Source organism: Chrysemys picta, chromosome 1 (assembly GCF_011386835.1).
Source record: "Chrysemys picta bellii isolate R12L10 chromosome 1, ASM1138683v2, whole genome shotgun sequence".
NCBI classification, from domain to species: Eukaryota; Metazoa; Chordata; order Testudines; family Emydidae; genus Chrysemys; species Chrysemys picta.
The window spans coordinates 84,815,529-84,836,260 of NC_088791.1; the positions used below are offsets into that span (position 1 = coordinate 84,815,529).

Below are 20,732 nucleotides of genomic sequence, written 5' to 3' on the forward strand. Positions count from 1 at the left end.
AGGAGACACTAATAGTATGTTACTCTGTGTGTGATATGGGTCACTCAAGTGATAATGCCTGTGCTAATGGCCTTTTACTTGATCTTCAAATTTCATTGTATTAGAGCATTTTCTTCAATTTTCATTTGGGTTTATTTCTCTTTTGAAAACAGTTTTTATTGAACTCTGAGGAACATTTCAATACTGAGAAATGTTTTAAATTTGTAGCAGTTGAGAATTAAGTACATTTTAAACCACTTTGTCATTTGAGTGCTATCAATTTTAAAGAGGGAATAAGCATGTGAAATTTTTCTCTTCAGACCATTAATAATAGTTGTCATTATGGAAGCATGAATATGCTGAGTTCCTATCCTGTTCTCAGAGACCCTGGTCTCGTGTCCAAAACTCACCCTTTCCTGGGATGAGCAATACTGCTTCTCAAAAACACTGATGCAACATAACTTTATTGGTCAGGACATGTAGGTGACTGAAATCAGACAGAGGATAGATTTAAGTGGCAGGGTGCAACTGTATGGAAAAGAGGAAACTAAGGGGGGATATGATAGAGGTATATAAAATCATGAGTGATGTGGAGAAAGTGGATAAGGAAAAGTTATTTACTTATTCCCAAAATACAAGAACTAGGGGTCATCAAATGAAATTAATAGGCAGCAGGTTTAAAACAAATAAAAGGAAGTTCTTCTTCACGCAGCGCACAGTCAACTTGTGGAACTCCTTACCTGAGAAGGTTGTGAAGGCTAGGACTATAACAGAGTTTAAAAGAGAACTGGATAAATTCATGGTGGTTAAGTCCATTAATGGCTATTAGCCAGGACGGGTAAGGAATGGTGTCCCTAGCCTCTGTCTGTCAGAGGATGGAGATGGATGGCAGGAGAGAGATCACTTGATCATTGCCTGTTAGGTTCACTCCCTCTGGGGCACCTGGCATTGGCCACTGTCGGTAGACAGGATACTGAGCTAGATGGACCTTTGGTCTGACCCGGTACGGCCTTTCTTATGTTCTTATGTTATGTTCTTATGTATTAACTTAACACTGGAGAGGGGCACTATATGCTCACCCATCTGTCATGTACTGGCATTTAACTGGGTCCAGTGTTATCGCAGGGGTTCTCAAACTTCATTGCACTGTGACCCCCTTCTGACAACAAAAACTACTACACCAGCCCAGGATGGGAGACTGAAGCTTGAACCCACCTGAGCTCCGCTGCATGGGGGGCCAAAGCCTAAGGCTTCTGCCCAGGGCAAGAGGCCTATAACCTGAGCCCCTCCACCCAGGGCTAAAGTCCTCAGGCTTCAGCTTGGGCCCTGGGCGGTGGGGCTTGGGCCCTGGGCGGTGGAGCTTTTGCTTTGGTCCTGCACCCCAGCAAGTCTAAGCCAGCTCTGGCAACACCATTAAAACAGGGTTGCGACCCACTTTGGGGTCCCGACCCACAGTTTGAGAACTTCTGGGTTATAGGATTCCCTTGATTTAACCAAAATCTTGGGTTAGACCCTCCTTAGCCTACCCTTGGACTCATCTCACTTCTGAAACCTCTTGCCTGCCCTTCTAAATTAAATAAATTTAAATTTCTATGGGGGTAGAGGGTACCAAAGGGAGACCTCAGTCTGTGAAGAATTCAGGTTATTCCTCCTCCCAGAGGAACAAGTTTCACCAGCAAAATCAATATTTCTTTTATTCTGGGAGCTAGCTTTAGTCTTCTTCTGCACTGCACACTGGCTGCATGTTGCAACAAACCAAACGTTCTTCAAGTGCTTGCTTATATCGATTTCAGTTAGGTGTCCGGGTGCTGCATGCACAGTCTTCGGAAAGTTTTTCCCCTAGCAGCACCCATCGGGTCAGCTGTGAAGTCCCCAGGAGTGGTGCCTCCATGGTGCTCAATATATGACCCTGCCGACCTGGCGCCAGTGACGGTCGTTGGAACTGCGGTGGCTTGCTTTGCAAGTTCTCCTCTCGATCTCCTAGCCTTTCAGTTTGCTGTAGCTTTAGTGTTAGTTGTAGTTATGGAGGCAGCTCTGAGACTGCAATCCGCCTTGGCACGGCAAGATCTGGCACCAAGTTCTCAGACCTCTCCAGATTGGGCTCATGTCAGCATACTGCCCGGGACACAACAGTCTAGATTCTGTTGTCATTCTTCTGGGTCACGTCCTCTAGTCCTTGGGCTGGTGGCTCAACCAACAAGATGTGTGCAAGGGAGTCACCTTCCACAGACCTCAGACCTCCCTGTCCCTGGTAACAGACGTGTCGGTGCTGGGGTGGCGTGCACCTGAGGGACCTTCAGACACAGGGCCTCTGGTCTCAAGATGAGCTCTCGCTCCACATCAACATCAAGGAGTGGAGAGTGATTTGATTAGTGTGCCAGACCTTCCAGGCCCACTGGAGGGGTCAGTGTGTGGGAGTCATGATGGACAACACAACTGCAATGTTTTACATAAACAAGCAGGCAGGCGCCCATTCCTCTCCCCTCTGTTGGGAAGCCCTCCAGCTGTGGGAGTTCTGCATAGCCCTCTCTATCCATTTGGAGGCGACGTATTTCCCAGGATCACAGAACGAGATGGCGGACTACCTCAGCAGATTGTTCCGCAACCACGAGTGGTCCATCCGGCCGGATGTCATCCTCACCATCTTCAGAGGTGGAGAACTCCCCATATTGAGCTCCTCGCCACTTGGAGTAACAGGAAGTGCCCGAGGTTCTGCTCCTTCCGGAGCCACAGCCAGGGCTCCCTCGCGGATGCCTTCCTCCTCCCATGGTGATATCATCTCATGTACGTGTTCCCATCGTTTCGTCTCGTACACAAGGTCCTGCTCAAAGTCTGCAGGGAGAAGGCGGTGGTCATCTTGGTGGCTCCGGCGTGGCCACACCAACACTGGTACACCACACTTCTGGACCTCTTGGTAGACACCCCGATCATGCTACCACTGCTCCCAGACCTGATTACCCAGGACCACGGTCACCTTCATCACCCAGACCTCCAGTCTCTCCACCTCATGGCCTGGAAGCTTCATGGCTAAATCCCATTTAGCTCATGTGCTCGGAATTGGTCAGGGAAGTTCTGCTTGGTAGCAGGAAGCCCTCCACTAGGGCCACTTATCTGGCAAAGTGGAAGCAGTTTGCGATCTGGTGCTCCCAGCGCTGTACTCCACCGTTGCAGGCTCCCATTCTTGTCATCCTGGAGTACCTGTTGCAACTCATGCGGCAAGGTCTTCTTCCATCAAGGTTCACCTGGCAGCTATCTCTGCATTCCACCCGGGAGTGGCCGGGTGGAAAGCTGCTTCCTCAAGGGCCTGGAGCGCCTGTACTCACAGATTCAGTAGCCAATCTCTGCATGGGACCTCAACCTGTTTCTTTCCAAACTCATGGGACCGCTGTTTGAACCGTTGGCAACTTGCTCGCTCCTGTATCTATCATGGAAGATTGCTTTTCTGGTTGCCATTACTTCGGCAAGAAGGGTCTCGGAGCTCAAGGCCCTCACCTCTGATCCTCCATACATGGTCTTCTTCAAGGACAAGGTGCAGCTCAGGGCTCACCTGGCTTTTCTTCCAAAGGTTGTGTCCCAATTTCATTCCAACCAGGACATTTTCCTGCCTGTTTTTTACCCTAAATCTCATGCGACCAGCCAAGAGCAACGACTCCACTCTCTGGATGTTCGATGGGTGCTTGCTTTTTACATGAAGCCGTTCCGAAAGTCGAGCCAGCTATTCATGGTGATAGCAGACCGTATGAAAGGTCTCCCGGTCTTGTCGCAGAGGATCTCATCATGGATTACTTTCTGCATCCGCACCTACTACGAATTAGCCAACGTTCCAACCCTGGCTCTCACGGCCCATTCCATGAGGGTGCAGGCCTCATCGGCAGCGTTCCTGGCCCAGGTGCCGATTCAAGAAATCTGCAGGGCAGCAATGTGGTCCTCGATGCACACATTTGCTGCTCATTACACTATAACCCAACATGCTAGAGATGATGCAGCCTTCAGCAGAGCAGTGCTCCAATCTGTCATTCCATAACTCCGACCCCACCTCCAAGGTAGGACTTGGTAGTCACCTATCTGGAATCGATATGAGCAAGCACTCGAAGAAAAAAATATGGTTACTCACCTTCTCGTAGCTGTTGTTCTTTGAGCTGTGTTGCTCATATCCATTTCAAACCCACCCACCTTCCCCTCTGTCAGAGTACCTGGCAAGAAGGAACTGAGGAGGCGCAGGGTTGGCAGGATCATATTTGAGCGCCATGAAGGCACGACTCCAGGGGGCTTCACAGCCAACCCGACGGGTGCTGCTAGGAGAAAAAATTTCCGACGACTGTGCACACGGCGCATGCACCCCTAACTGGAATGGATATGAGCAACACATCTCGAAGAACAACAGTTACGAGAAGGTAAGTAAACATTTTTTCAAAAAAAAATCCTACTATTGAATTTCCAAGACCTACTCCTTTTATCCTAACTGTGCCTCCATGTTGCTGCAAGGAAGGTGAAAAATCCCACAGCACATCTGCCACTTTGGCCCAATGTGAAAAAATCCTTCCTAATCCTCAAACAGGTGCTAGATTAGACCTGCAACATCCTTAAAACACAGCTCCGGTATTACATCTATAGGGAGGGAGGGTGAAGCAGTGAAAGTGGATAAAAGGCCCCCAAAACCCAAGAAGAGGTTTAAATTAATGGAGAAAGAGGGAAAGCGGGGCAGTCAGCTCTCAATCACCTTCCCTTCCCACTTCCTGGCCAGTGGTGCACTATGTGGGGGCCTCAGCATTGTGGAACACTTTATCATACTATAATATTCATTTTGGAGATATTTTGCAAATAGGGTGACCAGATTACAAGCCTAAAATATCGGGACGGGGGCGGAGCCAAAAAAGGGGGCGGGGCCAAAAAAATTAAGGGGCCTGGGGCATTAGCAGGCCCCGCGCGCTGCCCTCCCCGCGGAGCCTCCCACCCCCTGGCCCGCCACGGACATATGCGGGGCAGCGCGGAGCGGGCAGGAGCCGGGTGGGTGGCAGGGGCCGAATCCCCGCTGCTGCCAGGGAGCCCCGCGCCTCTCCCTCCCGCTCGCGGCTGTGGCTCCCTCCCGACGCGCCCCCCCCGCTGCCCCGGGCACATGCGGCGCGCGTCCCCCGCGCCTAGTCTCCCTCCCGCCGGGAAGGAGCAGCTGGATGTGCGCCGCATGTGCGCGGGGCAAGCGGGGGGGGGGGGGGTGCGCGTCCGGCCAGGAAGGAGCCGCGGCCGTGAGCGGGACGGAGAGGCGCGGGGCTCCCCAGCAGCAGCGGGGATTCAGCCCGCGCCACCCACCCACCCCCCGCCCGCTCCGCGCTGCCCCGGCCCGGACCCACCGCGCTGCCCCGGCCCGGACCCACCGCGCTGCCCCCGCCCGGACCCACCGCGCTGCCCCGCGGGCTGCAGGGCTGGAGCAGCCTCCAGGCTGCACTCCCGGCCCCGGGTGAGGCAGCCCGCGGGAAAAGAAGCCCTCTGGCGCGGCGGGGGGGCTCACAGCTGAGCCCGCCGTCTCCCTCCCTTGCCAGGCCCCCTTTGCCTGCCCGGTGCCTGGGTGCTGGAGCTGACTCACCAGCTCCAGGATCCAGGCACCGCCGCCGCCAGTCCCTCCCTCCAGGCTTGCACCGCCATGCTGCAAGCCTGGGAGGGAGGAGGAATGCTGGGGAAGAGGCGGGGCCAGGGCGGGGATTTGAGGAGGGAGCCAATGGGGGGAGAAGGGGGCGGAGCCGGAGCGGAAGGGAAAATTTCTTCTTTGTCCCGCGTCCCGACCAAACATCGGTCGGGACGCGGGACAAAGAAGCAAATATCGGGACAGTCCCGATAAAATCGGGACGTCTGGTCACCCTATTTGCAAATATAAAATGTGTTTTGATTTTCCTTTTCTGTTTGGTTTTTCACCTTGATTTTCTCTTCTATTCATATTTTTCAACATAGGAAGCATTAGCTTTAATTCAGAAGGTTGAAGCTGAACAAAATGCATTGTGCTCCAGTCTGAAACAAGCTATGACTAGCAAGAAAAACAGAATCCCCCCTCCTCCTCTGTTGCTTTCCAGATCACATTGCTCCATGACATTTAAACCAGCCCCATTCTCCTCAGATGTTCAGGTAATGCTCTTCATAACGACTCCATAAGAAAGATGTGAAACTATAAGTGGCAGTGAAGAAAGTTGCTTCAGCAATACCATATTTATCACAGTGCTCTTTATCGTTCTTAGGTAGATTATGTTGTTTTAACTGAATAAATTCTAAATTCTCATTTCTGTGAGTCACTGGTGACTCACTGTTGTGACCTTCACATTTACCTGCAACATTTCTTTTCCTGTGGTCTGTTCTCTTCTGTTACTGCTATATATCATCTGTTTATGCTACCTGTCAAAGACTAATCCTTCTGCTAAACAGACACTTTGCACACTTCAATTTGGTGTACAAAATAGCCACTATCTGCAGTTTTCTCAAGAGATGAATTTTAATAGTAAATCTTTTCAAACATGTTTATGTTGTGTATAGAAATGGTGAGGACTCAATTTCTGTTCAGAGTTATAAACAAAATTCTGGAAATAGTGTTTTCAGACTTTGTATATTTATTATGACCAATTGACTGAATTGCAACCTTGAATTCACTGTGGGACAATATCTTTCCATTTATGCCCTAAATAATAATTTTTAAACATTTTAAAGCTAGTTAAAGTGTCCAATATTTAAAATTTTGTAATAGATATGGGTATTTATTCCACTTTGTTTAATATATGGCATAGTAAATTTTTAACCGATCTTATAGGGTTTTCACCACTAGATGGTGCAATATGTTTATTTTTTTTATCCTTTGTTCAAGAACAGACTTTTTCCAGGAGCCATTCCCCCCCTGAAAGTACATGTATGTGTTAAATTGACATCAGAGAGAGATTTAAAAAAAATCCTTCCTAATTAAAATTACATACTCTCCTAAATTCTAGTTAAATAAAGGTGCATAAATTTCTTGCAGTGAAAGTCAAAACAACTCCAAATCTATTCCCTTATTAATTAAAAAACTGTTTCATATCATGAAAAAAAACCTGCCATATTTCACTATATATTTGTTTGCTTGAAAATGAACCGATTGTTTAATGATAATTAGTTAATTGTTAAGCCAAAAATGCAAATTATAAGAACAGGTAAAATTATATCTGTTGAGAATTTTAGTTTGGTATGTTCAACATTATGCATATTTACAATGAAGATGTAGCCACCCATTTTTGTTGGATTTTGTAAAGAAAGGTGCAACATAACCTAAAACAAAAAGGGTACATTCTTTGTGTGAAACTTTAAAGGAAACTGTCACCAGTTGAATAAAGCTGTAATGTTAAGAGACAGATTCTGATACTCATGTCAAGTAGCATCTTACTTTACAAGTGGAATCATTGATTTCAGTGTGACTATGCATGAACTATTCAACAGGAGTAAGGGTATCAGAATCTTGCCCTAAATTATTGTGAGTTTGATTATTTAGTACTGATATATGGAGTCATGTTCTTCCTTAAGTTCTATTATTTGTTTTTACAAAATAACGTAGTGTCTCGAAATGTAGAGAAACAAAATAAGTCTGAGTCACGCCAACATAATTATATGATTTAAGGGACTCTGGGATGGAGTCTTTCATGTCTACATTATGGATTTGAATTTGGTCTTATCTGTGGTCTATTCATAGGCCTACTGTATGTAAACTGAGGTGATCCATTTCTTAGTGAACAATGTCTTTATCCAGTAGAGCACTTAACGACAAGCTTAATTTTAAGCATGTAAATAGCTGTATTGAAGTTAATGGGCCCATTTCAACATCTTTTAAAGTCAATGTGAGTTTTTATATAGACTTCAGTGGCCTTTGGATGAGGTCCAGTCCTCACATGCTCACTTGTCTAAGTACTTTGCTGGGTCGGGGCCCAGGTGTCCACATCATTAAAACCACTATCACAAATGGCACCTTTATTGGCAGTTTAATTTGAGAGTAAAAGGACCGAATGAGTGGGCATGAAAACCTAACAACTCTCTCACCTGTAGAGGTGGTCCCCTTGGGTCATGTTTGAGCCTCATTGGAGAGACAGTAGAGCAGCAGTGTACGTATTTGGCTATGTCTATACTTTGAGCTAGGGGGTCTGATTCCCCTGCTTGAGTACACATACTCCTGTTAGCTCTTATCAAGTTAGCACAAGTATAAATAACAGTACAGCCACAGTAGCATTGAAGTAGCAGCAGAGACACAGCTTAACCATACCAAGTACATACCCCGGGGTTTCAGGTGGGTTTGTACGTGGGTCGGCTAAGCCAAGCCTCTGCTGTCACTGTCCATGTTGTTGCAGCTACACTACTAGTACTTGCGCAGGGGAATCACACCACTTGCTTGTAGAGTAGACATAGCCTTAGTCACTGTGTGTTTTTGTACCTGGTTTCTGACTAATCTGTGGAATCATTTTCTAGTTCCCATTAATCTAACAACTTTCATAACTACATTCACTTTAAAGCCCTTATTCTTATTCAGAAAATGTCATAAATTCTTCATTAGACAATATTGCTTCTCACAGTAAATTTTAATAAATTAGAGATGATAGTAGATATCAAATATTTAAGTTGTCTTTTTCTCAAAAGGTTTCATGGTACAGTATTTTGGGCTGCGTAGCAGCAGGAAGCAATTTAAAAGTAAGGTTAAATAATCATCATCTTCCAAATGCAGGAGAAGAGGTAAGACCAAGATAAAACCTGTGCAAGTTATTCTCCCTCACTGAATGACTCACTATAGAGCTTTCACTGGAGTGTGTATCTATCACCGTCTCCCTTCCTCATATGTATCTAGTCAGCTAGTTGGCCAAATCTTGGGTATACTTTTGATCTTTATTTCAAGTGTTTTAAGTTCTGCAGGTCTTAAGACACTCTACCTTCAACTCTTTTGGAATAATGAGTAGAATGCTTCCAAGGTGGTTACATTAGAGTCCCTTTTTACTATAGTTGTTTTCTTAAAGGAAGTCTCTACAAAGTAAAGAATAAAACAGATGAAAGTATAAAATTTGTTTACAGTTTCTACCACTAGCTGCTTACAAGAATATAGAAATAGAAAAAGAGAAATTTAAAACAGATTTGAGAAACAAATAAGGGTGGTTCTTTTAATATTTGTATTAAATAAAAATAGAGATGGAGCTATATTTCCTTTTTAAAAGGACATTACCTTAGATTTATTTTCACTCCACTCTTGGAGATTTGAAGGTGTCACTCCTCAGTAGCTGTCACATTCAAACACGAAGGCCTCTATACTCTTTGGGAGAGAGAACTTGAACCCTTTTAGGTTATATACTTAGCTCTTCTCTTTGTACTCAGCCACTCTCCAAAAGGGCCTAAGACTTTTTTCTTTCTGCTTTCAAGAAAGGAAGCTTGTAGACTATCTGCCTTACCAATCTCTCCAAGTATACTATCATAATCTGATCATAACATTCCGACACTTGCCATGGAAACTTCACATATTTTATAGGCTAAGTACATTCTTTGGATCAGTGAATTTGATGGGTTGTAACTTTGATTATATGAAAGAAGTGATTAATAAAGAAACAAAAGGTCTTACAATAAAGGTTTACTGTATTTTGTTTACTTTTTTGTTATATGCAGTGCACATAATTAGAAATATTTTTGTTAACAGATACCAGCTGATGGAAAAAGCCTTTTCGAAATAAAAGGCTTAGATCCCAATGAAAAGTACATATTTGCAGTTGCAGCATATTCCTCGGATGGAAAGCTTATTGGTGATGCCATTGGGGAAACAACTAAACCCATCCTTGCTTATCCACCACTTTCTGCTACTACTGCTCGAGCATATCTGACTCAGGTAGAGTGGATTTTTAATGAATAGATTCATGTTTTTAATTTGGTTCAAGATTTGTTTCTGTCCCTGTGAATGGTGGTTCCAAACCTTATTTTAGTCAGGTTCCAAGACAAAATTTCAGGACTTGCCAACAAATATAATTAGGACAAATCACAACTTTAAAACAACAAATGACAGACTTTAGCATTCTTACTAATTCTGACTTCAAAAATGATGTGGGACCATCTTAAGGGGGAAGATGTTTTTGGACTAGGTCTCTTGTCCTTTTCTTTCTTTTTTCTATGTTGGTCACTTCCCGTTTAATCCCTTTTTAGTCTCTTGGGTTTTTTTTTCTTAGCATCCTCCTCTTTCCGTTTGCTTTTTGGGGTTCAGGCCAACAGCAGGAAATCATCCTCATGGGGCTCTCTGAGGATTGGGGATTAAAGATTTAATTAAACTTTCCCAGGAGCCAAATCCAACCCCTCCAAAGGAGAAACCAGCAACAGGTTTCAGGGTTTCAGGAAAACTCTGTGAGGCAACTTCATTATACTTCTTATAAATTGTCTTATCAACAAGGAGGAATTTGAGGGAGCTGCACATTGGACAAAGGGTGAAACCTTCCAGCCCTGTTGAATTTGGAAAGCTATGAGAAAGGTTACCCTAGATCTGCAGAGGCAAGAGCTGTGCACATGAATGGGTGCCGTTTGCGTGGCTTCATTTGCATCCACTCATCCTTGCCAATGTGGCTGATGCAGTAGTAGCAATTGTAGAGGAAACCCAAAAGGAGGTAGTACAGCTACGCAAACTGTAGTAACACCTGCATCGTTTCCACACAGGACTCTGTTCAGGGGAATGACCAAGGCCTTTCTGATGCTAGTGCTGAAACTCAAGTCCTACAAATTCTAGCAGGGTCAAATGGATGTTATATTTATTTTACTTAGATATGGTTCTGATAGTATTCTCACAAATGTTATAAACTTCCATGAAATGTAGGAAGGGGATAGCATTACAAGAGTTAAAACCTTGCTTATTACTGTAATCAGAATTGACTTGGTATGGCTATGTAAACAACAAGGAAAGTCAACAGCTTTATTTGAATTAACACATTCATAATGATAATACTTGCTAACAACTTTTAGTATAAAAATCATGTTATTTTTCTTGTAGATTGCCTATCAGACAGATAACTATACATTAGCCAAAAAAGCATTTTCACCAATGTGGGACTATTTTGTCTTGGCTCCTTCAACACCATCTGCTGATCCAGCAGTTATTTCTGCAAGCAATAATTTGACTATATCTCAGAACAGGTAATTGGCAAAAATGATTTTTAAATAGCAGTCAGCTGTAAATGTGTACCATTTTATTTTGTAGAGTAACAAGCTGTGGAATTGTGCTGATACTCCTAGCATGAAAGGTGCTCTAAAAATAAATCATGATTGTTAACTTTGTCATACAAAAATATATATTGTCATGAAATTAGCACAGAGTTTTCATTATAAATAGTATCTCTAACATTTGCATGTTTTTCCTTTGTAACGGTGTTTTCTCAGTCAGGACAGGTTAAATTTTTAGGAAATGTTCATTAATTTTGTTTGTCTCATTTTCTGATGCCAAGCATGAGGCACCTGGATCTAGACATCCAGAGGTATGAGTAAGGTTCATAGAATCATAGAATCATAGAATATCAGAGTTGGAAGGGACCTCAAGAGGTCATCTAGTCCAACCCCCTGCTCAAAGCAGGACCAATTCCCAGCTAAATCATCCCAGCCAGGGCTTTGTCAAGCCGGGCCTTAAAAACCTCCAAGGAAGGAGACTCCACCACCTCCTTAGGTAACGCATTCCAGTGTTTCACCACCCTCCTAGTGAAATAGTTTTTCCTGATATCCAACCTGGACCTCCCCCACTGCAACTTGAGACCATTGCTCCTTGTTCTGTCATCTGCCACCACTGAGAACAGCCGAGCTCCATCCTCTTTGGAACCCCCCTTCAGGTAGTTGAAGGCTGCTATCAAATCCCCCCTCATTCTTCTCTTCTGGAGACTAAACAATCCCAGTTCCCTCAGCCTCTCCTCATAAGTCATGTGCTCCCCCCCCAATCATTTTTGTTGCCCTCCGCTGGACTCTTTCCAATTTTTCCACATCCTTCTTGTAGTGTGGGGACCAAAACTGGACACAGTATTCCAGATGAGGCCTCACCAATGTCGAATAAAGGGGAACGATCACGTTCCTCGATCTGCTGGCAATGCCCCTACTTATACAGCCCAAAATGCCGTTAGCCTTCTTGGCAACAAGAGCACACTGTTGACTCATATCCAGCTTCTCGTCCACTGTGACCCCTAGGTCCTTTTCTGCAGAACTGCTACCTAGCCATTCGGTCCCTAGTCTGTAGCAGTGCATGGGATTCTTCCGTCCTAAGTGCAGGACTCTGTACTTGTCCTTGTTGAACCTCATCAGGTTTTTTTCGGCCCAATCCTCTAATTTGTCTAGGTCCCTCTGTATCCGATCCCTACCTTCTAGTGTATCTACTACGCCTCCTAGTTTAGTGTCATCTGCAAACTTGCTGAGAGTGCAGTCCACACCATCCTCCAGATCATTAATAAGGTTAAGATTTTGTCATGGATGTTTTTAGTAAAAGTCACGGACAGGTCACGGGCAATAAAGAAAAATTCATGGAAGCCCCCTGACTTTTACTAAAAATATCCATGATAAAATGGGAAGGGGCTGGGCAGCTGCAGGAGTGGCTGGGAGCTCTGGGGCCTCCAGCACCTGTGGGGGCTCAGAGCTGCAGGGATCCCCCTGCCACCGCCACAGTGGGAAGCTGCAGGGGTCCCTCTGCTCCTTGGAGTGGCCAGAGGCTATGGAGGTCCCCCTCCCCTGCTGCAGCAGCGGGGAGCTGTGGCGGTCTCTCTGCCCCGCCATCGTGGCAGGGAGCTGCGAGGATCCCCCTGCCACTGCTGCAGTGGGGAGCTGCAGCGTATTCCTGCTGCCTACGGAGGCTTGGAGCTTGGGGGCCTGCTGCCTCACAGCTCTCTGCCGCTGCGGGAGGCAGCGGAACCCTGCAGCGCCCAGCCGCTGGGGCTGAAGTCATGGCGGTCTTTGGAAATCACGGATTCTGTGACTTCTGTGACCTCCATGACAAAATCGTAGCCTTAGGTATGAGCACCTAGAATTCCAATTGAAATCAATGGGAGCAACAGGGGCTCAAGAAATGCTGAAAGCCAAGTCTCTGGTGTCAAATGGGGCACTCAAAATGAGTGGATATTTGCAAATTGTTTTTGACTAATTCAGTAATTTGGCAATACATTTTTAATGTACTAAGATACTTTAGGAGTAATCCTTTAAAAATTATGCTACCTATAAATAAATAAAATTCAAACTATATAATTGTGATAAAGGAAAACACGGAAATAAGTATTTTAAGGTTTTCATAATTACAAGAGTTTTAACTCAACAGTCCATTAAAACACCATAGGTACAGTCACAAAAGCAAGCAAACCTGTAATGAAAAGATAAGAGGAAAAGATAGATTGCATTTTGATGTATAAAGTAATATCCAAAAATAAATCAATATACAATCAAATGTATGTCGACTGTTGATAGATTAACGAACATTTATCCAAAACATCTAGTATACATCCTCATCTTCTTTTAACTGAGCTTCTTTTTGGTATTATTGTGTTAATTGGAAGACTTTGGCATCACTATTGAAATAAAGTATAAATAAAATATTCATAAGTTTCAGTTTTGCCAGAAACAACCTAGAACATTAAAAGTCTAATGACAAGAATTCAGAGCATAGAGGATATTAAGAAAAATAAAAATCTTTTTCTAAAAACATATATTGCTCTTCCTTCTTCATATTGTAATCTTAATACATTCCCACTTCCATAGCAAGATGGGAGTCATTGTAGTATTGTAGTTGATTTCTATAAAGGAAACAATGCTATAAATTAGGGAAATTAGAAAGGTATACAAAATATTATTGAAGTAGCAATGCCAATTGCCACCTTCACCTGCACATCTACCAACGTGATATATGCCATCATGTGCCAGCAATGCCCCTCTGCCATATACATTGGCCAAACCGGACAATCTCTATGCAAAAGAATAAATGGACACAAATCTGACATCAGGAATCATAACATTCAAAAACCTGTGAGAGAACACGTCAACCTCTCTAACCACTCAGTGACAGACTTGAAGGTGGCAATTTTGCAACAAAAAAACTTCAAAAACAGACTCCAAAGAGAGACTGCTGAACTTGAATTAATATGCAAATTAGATACAATTAACTTAGGTTTAAACAGAGACTGGGAATGGTTGGGTCATTACACTAATTGAATCTATTTCCCCATGTTAAGTTCTCCTCACACCTTCTATGGGTCATCTCGATTATCACTTGAAAAGTTTTTTTTTCCTCCTGCTGATGATAGCTCATCTCAGTTGATTGGCCTCTTACAGTTGTCATGGCTACTTCCACCTTTTCATGTTCTCTGTATGTATAAATATCTTCTTTCTGTGTGTTCCATTCTATGCATCCGATGAAGTGGGCTGTAGCCCATGAAAGCTTATGCTCAAATAAATTTGTTAGTCTCTAAGGTGCCACAAGTACTCCTGTTTTTTTAAGAAAAAGGAAAATACTCAATTAACTCTTTCGTGTAGGAACAGTGGTTTAATTGTGCATGTATGTACAATGGCTAGCACAGTGGGGCCCCGATCCCTGAATAGAGCCTTTAGGCCAGGGGTGGGCAGACTATGGCCCATGGGCCACATTTAATCCGACCCTCGAGCTTCCGCTGGTGAGTGGGGTCTGGCTTGCCCCACTCCTGCACTCCAGCCTGGAGCACCGTCCTACACCCCAAATCCCTCATCCCCAGCCCCACCTCAGAGCCTGCACCTCCAGCCAGAGCCCTCTCCCCCTGCACTCCGACCCCCTTCCCCAGCCCGGAGCCTCCTCCTGCACCCTGAACTCCTCTTTTCTGGTTCCACCCCAGAACCCGCACCCCCCAACTAGAGCTCTCACCCCCTCCTACACCTCAGCCCCAATTTTGTGAGCATTCATGGCCTGCCATACAATTTCCATACCCAGATGTGGCCCTCGGACCAAAAAGTTTGCCCACCCCTGCTTTAGGTGCTACCACAACACAAAATAATAATAATAATAATCAGCCGTAGAAGAAGAAACCTATTAAAAAGTAAATAGCCTGTTACATCCTTGAAATACTTCCAAGTTGTCAAAAGATGACAATACAGTAGCATCACTATGTTAAAAGGAGGAACAATGAGAAAAGCCATCCTGGGTTACTAGCTACCCAGCACAGACCAAAGCAGGAGACTTTTCCCTCCTAGTCCAATGCTGACATCACTGGGCAGCGTTAAGTGAAATTAATCTCATTTGCAGCAGCAGCAGCTGTATTAATCCTTTTGATTTATGATGTTATAATTAGAATTTGTACTTTCACAAATTATGCAGTTTATATGTGGAATGTCTATATCGTAATTATGTACTTTTACCATTATTTTCCCTTTTTTCTATTTTGTAGATTATGTCTTGATGCTGTATCTCAGACTTCTCCAATCCTCTTGCACCTCTTTCTTAGGAGCATTTTTATTATTAATGAGATTAATGTTAAGGAAGGAGCACTCTTCTGTGATTCCATTTGTTCCAAAGAGATACTGTACAATGGACAAGTATGTTTGGCTTAAAACTAATGTTGGGTTTGAGCTTACCTTTTGAATTGACCAGTTGCATCTCAAAATTCCCCGGTATATTTTACAATGTACACCTGTACCTCGATATAACGCTGTCCTCGGGAGCCAAAAAATCTTACCGCGTTATAGGTGAAACGGCGTTATATCAAACTTGCTGTGATCCACCGGAGTGCGCAGCCCCGCCCCCCCCCCCCCCCCGGAGCACTGCTTTACCGCGTTATATCCGAATTCGTGTTATATCGGGTTGCGTTATATTAGAGGTGTATTAACTGTAACTGCAGTGTATCTCATTCTTCATTAACATGGTATCCATCAAAGTACAATCTTCTGTGTTTTTAAGGTCTGTTAACAATTGCTGATATTTTTATATCTTTGGTAAAAGGGCTGTTTCTAGATTATTCCCTCATTAAGGGGCAAAGCACACTGAAGCCAACGGAAGGACTGCATTGGGGTCTGGATCAAGTCCTAAAAAAGAGGCAAAAAAAAATCATTGTTAATTTTGTGCTACTCTGATGTTGCTAGAATTTTTTCTTTATAAATGTTTTTGTGACTTGACTTGTATTTTTTCTTTAATATTAAACTTGTAATAGGATACCTTTGGCATACTAGCCTGAGTTCTTTCTTGCCTCTCTTACTCCCAAAAAGAGTGATATCATATTTCTTGAAGATAGCAATGCAAAGGTATATCAATTCAACTTTCACTCCATTTCTGTTCCAGATCCCATTGCACTTCTTTTGTCTAAGGACCCAATCCTGTAGCCCCTACTCATGTGAGGCATATCAACAGAGGTGAAAGTAACTTAAAGGACTTACCAGTACGCCAGGGTCCTGAGCAAGGGGTGGGGCCTCAACCGGAAGAGGCAGGGCCTTTAAATCCCCGGGCCCTTTAAATTGAGATTTAAAAGGCCCAGGGCTCTGGCTGCGGTAGCAGCGGCTTGGAGCCCCAGGCCCTATAAATCACTGCCAGAGCCCCATGGTAGCGGTACTGCAGAGGCGGCCGGGAGCTCCAGGGCTCGGGTGGCAATTTAAAGGGCCCATGGCTCCTCTGCGGTAGCTCAGGCAGCGGGGCTTGGACTCTGGGCCCTTTAAATCACTGACGGAGCCCCGGGGCTTTGGTGGCAATTTAAAGGGCCTGGGGCTCCAGCCGTCGCTACTGCAGCAGAGCTCCGGGCCCTTTAAATCCCTGACGGAGCCCCAGGGGCTCCCAGCTGCCGCCGCTACCCTGGGGCTCCAGCAGCAGGGCTCTGACAGCGATTTAAAGGGCCCGGGGCTCTGGCTGCTGCCAGGAGCCCCAGGATCTTTAAATCGCTGGCCGGGGAAAGCTGCTCCCTGCCACTATGGTTGGCGGTGTACTGGCTCTTGCCGGTATGCCGTACCGTACCGGCTTACTTTCACCTCTGCATATCAATGACTTCACTGGATCTGCACACACGAGCAAGAACTGCAGAATTGGGACCTAAAATGTCAGGTCGAGAAAGGAGTTGATACCTTCCCATCAATTAAATGTGAGCGATTAGCATGTGAAATTTCTACTTTGCTAAGTTTTTTTTTTTTGGTGCCACAGCCTCTTTCCTTGCTCAGTAAAAAAGCAACTGAGGTTGAGTCCCAGGCTTTGTAGGCGTATAGTCAAAGGATACAATTAGTTCAAAGTCACAGTCTACCTTTGGAGTCATGAACAATGCTACTTTCCCTTATATACTTCTAGCAGGGATCACTGTAATGATTATTTCAAATTCAGACATCCTACATCCTAGCAATTATACTGCTGCTTAAGACACAAAATATCTTTCTTCTTCCATCCTCTGAGATAAGTAATTTAAACAACAGAATTTACATCTGAATGAAAAAATATTTGTTCATTTACAGGTTGCTAGACTAGCTGAATGTGAGAGAATGGTAGTGGCGATCGAACTCAGTAATTGGTTAAATGATGCAAATTATGCCCTGCAATCTGTTGTTCAATGTTATGGTCTCCTTGCTCCGATTATCTATCATAAGATTGCTTCAGTGCCAGTAGTTCAGGTAAGAACATTTAAAAGAGAGGCAGCTTGCCTACAAATCTTCTGAATTTAAAAATTAATATATAATGAAGTAGGCAGAAGGTGAACGAAACTTGTGGGATGTGTGTTCTTAGGAGCTTATTGAGAGCAGAATTTTTAATGCTTTTGATAACTTCACAACAAACAACGTATTTATTCTATGCATGTCAAGTACTGTCAGGCTTAAAATCCATGAATCTACATTCTTTTCTCAGATATGCTAGTGTAAATTCAGAGTAATTCCATTGAGTTCATTGGGTACTGTGGCGGATTTAAACCACTGGGCCATTACCTCTAACTATATTCCATTTACAAACAGTAGTGTTGAGGGAAAAGAGAGCGTATTTGCCAGTTGTTTCAGTGCTTGACTCTGATATCCTAGTCATCTTCTCTCTTTAAGCTAGAACTTTGTCCCATGGTGTCTTGATAATTCACTTTCTGTTTTCAATGGAGATATGTTTTCTTTTAAAAACAAAGCTCCTTTCTAAAAGCAGGCATCTTCCAAATGAAAACTGAATGACTACTTGAGCCCCTTCTCTCCATTTCTGTGTTTGGCATAAAACTATTTAGTTTCCTCAAGGATTCAGTTAAACATATTGTTGACAGCATCCAAAGACTCGTGATCAAGAAATAAACCATCCAGTTTATGGTTAGACTGAGCTAAATAACTTAAAACAGCTAGCATAATTGCTGTGTTAAAACCAGAGAGGGGATGAGAGCAACTGGGAAAAGGCAGAGGGATTCTGTTCACATACTGTATCTGTCTAATGATAATGTCTCAGTTGGGTAGTCATTGGCTGTGATATCATACAAAATGCACAACCAGCCTATTGAATAATGGCTTCCGTGTTCAGATCCTTATTCTAATGGACAGTAATTTAGTAATATGCACTTTTCATATCTGTTAAACAAGTTGGGGGTGGGTGGAATCCATAGAGCTGACTGGAAAACAAAAATAATTATGAGAAAATTTGTTTTTCTTTAAAATTTCTGACCAGCTCAAAACCATTTGCAACAGATCTATCTCAGAGTGTTAGCTCATACTACATCATAAATTATTTTATTTCTGACTAATTAAAACAGCAAAAAGACCTATAATGTATCTATAACTTTTATATCTATTACCTTAGGCAGAGTTTGAGTGAAAGTTTGGTCACATTTACTATTGGTATCAATGGGGCTAGGATCTCACCCTGTGTATTCAGTAAATTTTTTTTAAGTTTTACAGTCAAGTATAACAAGATGATATGCTGCTAGGCACTGACCCTGGAAAATCTTTTCAGATTTAGGGCTTCATATTGTAATCCTTGTACTTTCAGATCCTCATCAAGTGTCTAACAGTCCTGCAAGAAGTCCCCAGTTCTACTTTACAGAGGAAACAGACAGGTTGTTATGAGAGTATTCAGCATATGATAGCTTGCTCCTCCTTTTATACAGCACAGGTATTTACTTTATTGTGTTTAGGACTGTAGACTTAAGGCTCAGTAGATAACATGAAAAAATTAGACAAACCTTCATCTTACTGATCTGACCTTAAGAAAAGTTTGGCGCTCTTGAATAAAAGCCTAAAGTGAGAAATAGTGGTATAAAAACCATTTACAGACATGATTTGAATCAGCACATTTTAGTAATACTGTTTATTTTTTAAGTTTTATTTTACTTTATTAAGTAGTTTGTTCAGGGCATAGATTATTATTTATTTGTTACTTACTGGATGAAATCAGTGACCTCATTTTCATTTGTACTTTGCGATACTTAGATTTCACAAACTTTACATTTTATTCTTTATTGGACTACATGTTAGAAATAAAAAATATCTTAGTTGTGGTACAATAGGTCATAAAACGGAGTGCTTATTTTTATAGTGTGAAATATCCTTATCTAATCCAACAGAGATGACTTTTAGTGCCTTACTATTAACAGAAAACTTAGTTTCAGACTGGTAGCCGTGTTAGTCCGTATCAGCAAAAAGAACGAGGAGTACTTGTGGCACCTTAGAGACTAACAAATTTATTTGGGTATAAGCTTTTGTGGGCTAAACCCCACTTCATCAAATGCATGCAGTGGAAAATACAGTAGGAAGATATATAGACACAGAGAACATGAAAAAATAGGGGTTGCCATACCAACTCTAACAAGACTAATCAATTAAGGTGGGTTATTATCAGCAGGAGAAAAAAATGTTTGTAATGATAATCAGGATGGCCCATTTCAAACAGTTGACAAGAAGGTATGAGTAACAGTAGGGGGAAAATTAGCAAGGGGAAATAGTTTTTAGTTTGTGTAATGACCCATCCACTCCCAGTCTTTATTCAAGCCTAATTTAATGGTGTCCAGTTTGCATATTAATTCCAGGTCTGCAGTTTCTCGTTGGAGTCTGTTTTTGAAGTTTTTTGTTGTTGAAGAATTGCAACTTTTAGGTCTGTAATTGAGTGTCCAGGGAGGTTGAAGTGTTCTCTGACTGGTTTTTGAATGTTATAATTCTTGACGTCCGATTTGTGTCCATTTATTCTTTTGCATAGAGACTGTCCAGTTTGGCCAATGTACATGGCAGGAGGGCATTGCTGGCACATGATGGCATATATCACATTGGTAGATGTGTAGGTGAACGAGCCCCTGATGATGTGATTAGGTCCTATGATAGTGTCCCTTGAATAGATATATAGACAGAGTTGGCAATGGGCTTTGTTGCAAGGATAGGTTCCTGGGTTAGTGTTTTTGTTGTGTGCTGTGTGGTTACTGATGAGTATTTGCTTCAGGCTGGGGGGCTGTCTAAGTGAGGACTGGCCTGTCTCCCAAGATCTGTGAGAGTGAGGGATCATCCTTCAGGATAGGTTGTAGATCCTTGATGATGAGCTGGAGAGGTTTTAGTTGGGGGCTGAAGGTGATGGCTAGTGGTGTTCTGTTACTTTCTTTGTTGGGCCTGTCCTGTAGTAGGTGACTTCTGGGTATTCTTCAGGCTCTGTCAATCTGCTTCTTCACTTCAGCAGGTGGGTATTGTAGTTTTAAGAATGCTTGAGAGGGATCTTAGAGGTGTTCGTTTCTGTCTAAGGGATTGGAGCGAATGTGGTTGTATATTAGAGCTTGGCTGTAAACAGTAGATCGTGTGATGTGGTCTGGATGAAAGCTGGAGGCATGTAGGTAAGCATAGCGGTCAGCGGATTTCCGGTA

At 43.4% G+C, this 20,732-nt stretch overlaps 1 protein-coding gene across 14 annotated transcripts in view; it reads left to right on the top strand.

The window, feature by feature from the left end:
• Window positions 1–20,732, top strand: part of CFAP54 (cilia and flagella associated protein 54) — a 207,898-nt gene that overhangs the window by 68,620 nt on the left and 118,546 nt on the right. For 10 of the 14 annotated variants that reach the window (XM_008178758.4, XM_024099621.3, XM_008178755.4 and 7 more), the window contains 7 exons: window positions 5,923–6,093; window positions 8,608–8,700; window positions 9,647–9,832; window positions 10,976–11,118; window positions 15,354–15,501; window positions 17,389–17,544; window positions 18,881–19,003. In XM_008178758.4, the coding sequence (XP_008176980.2) occupies window positions 5,923–6,093; window positions 8,608–8,700; window positions 9,647–9,832; window positions 10,976–11,118; window positions 15,354–15,501; window positions 17,389–17,544; window positions 18,881–19,003 (1,020 nt within the window). The remainder of the gene's footprint in view (window positions 1–5,922; window positions 6,094–8,607; window positions 8,701–9,646; window positions 9,833–10,975; window positions 11,119–15,353; window positions 15,502–17,388; window positions 17,545–18,880; window positions 19,004–20,732) is intronic. The other 4 variants (XM_008178756.4, XM_065560807.1, XM_065560839.1 and 1 more) reach the window with 1 other exon arrangement.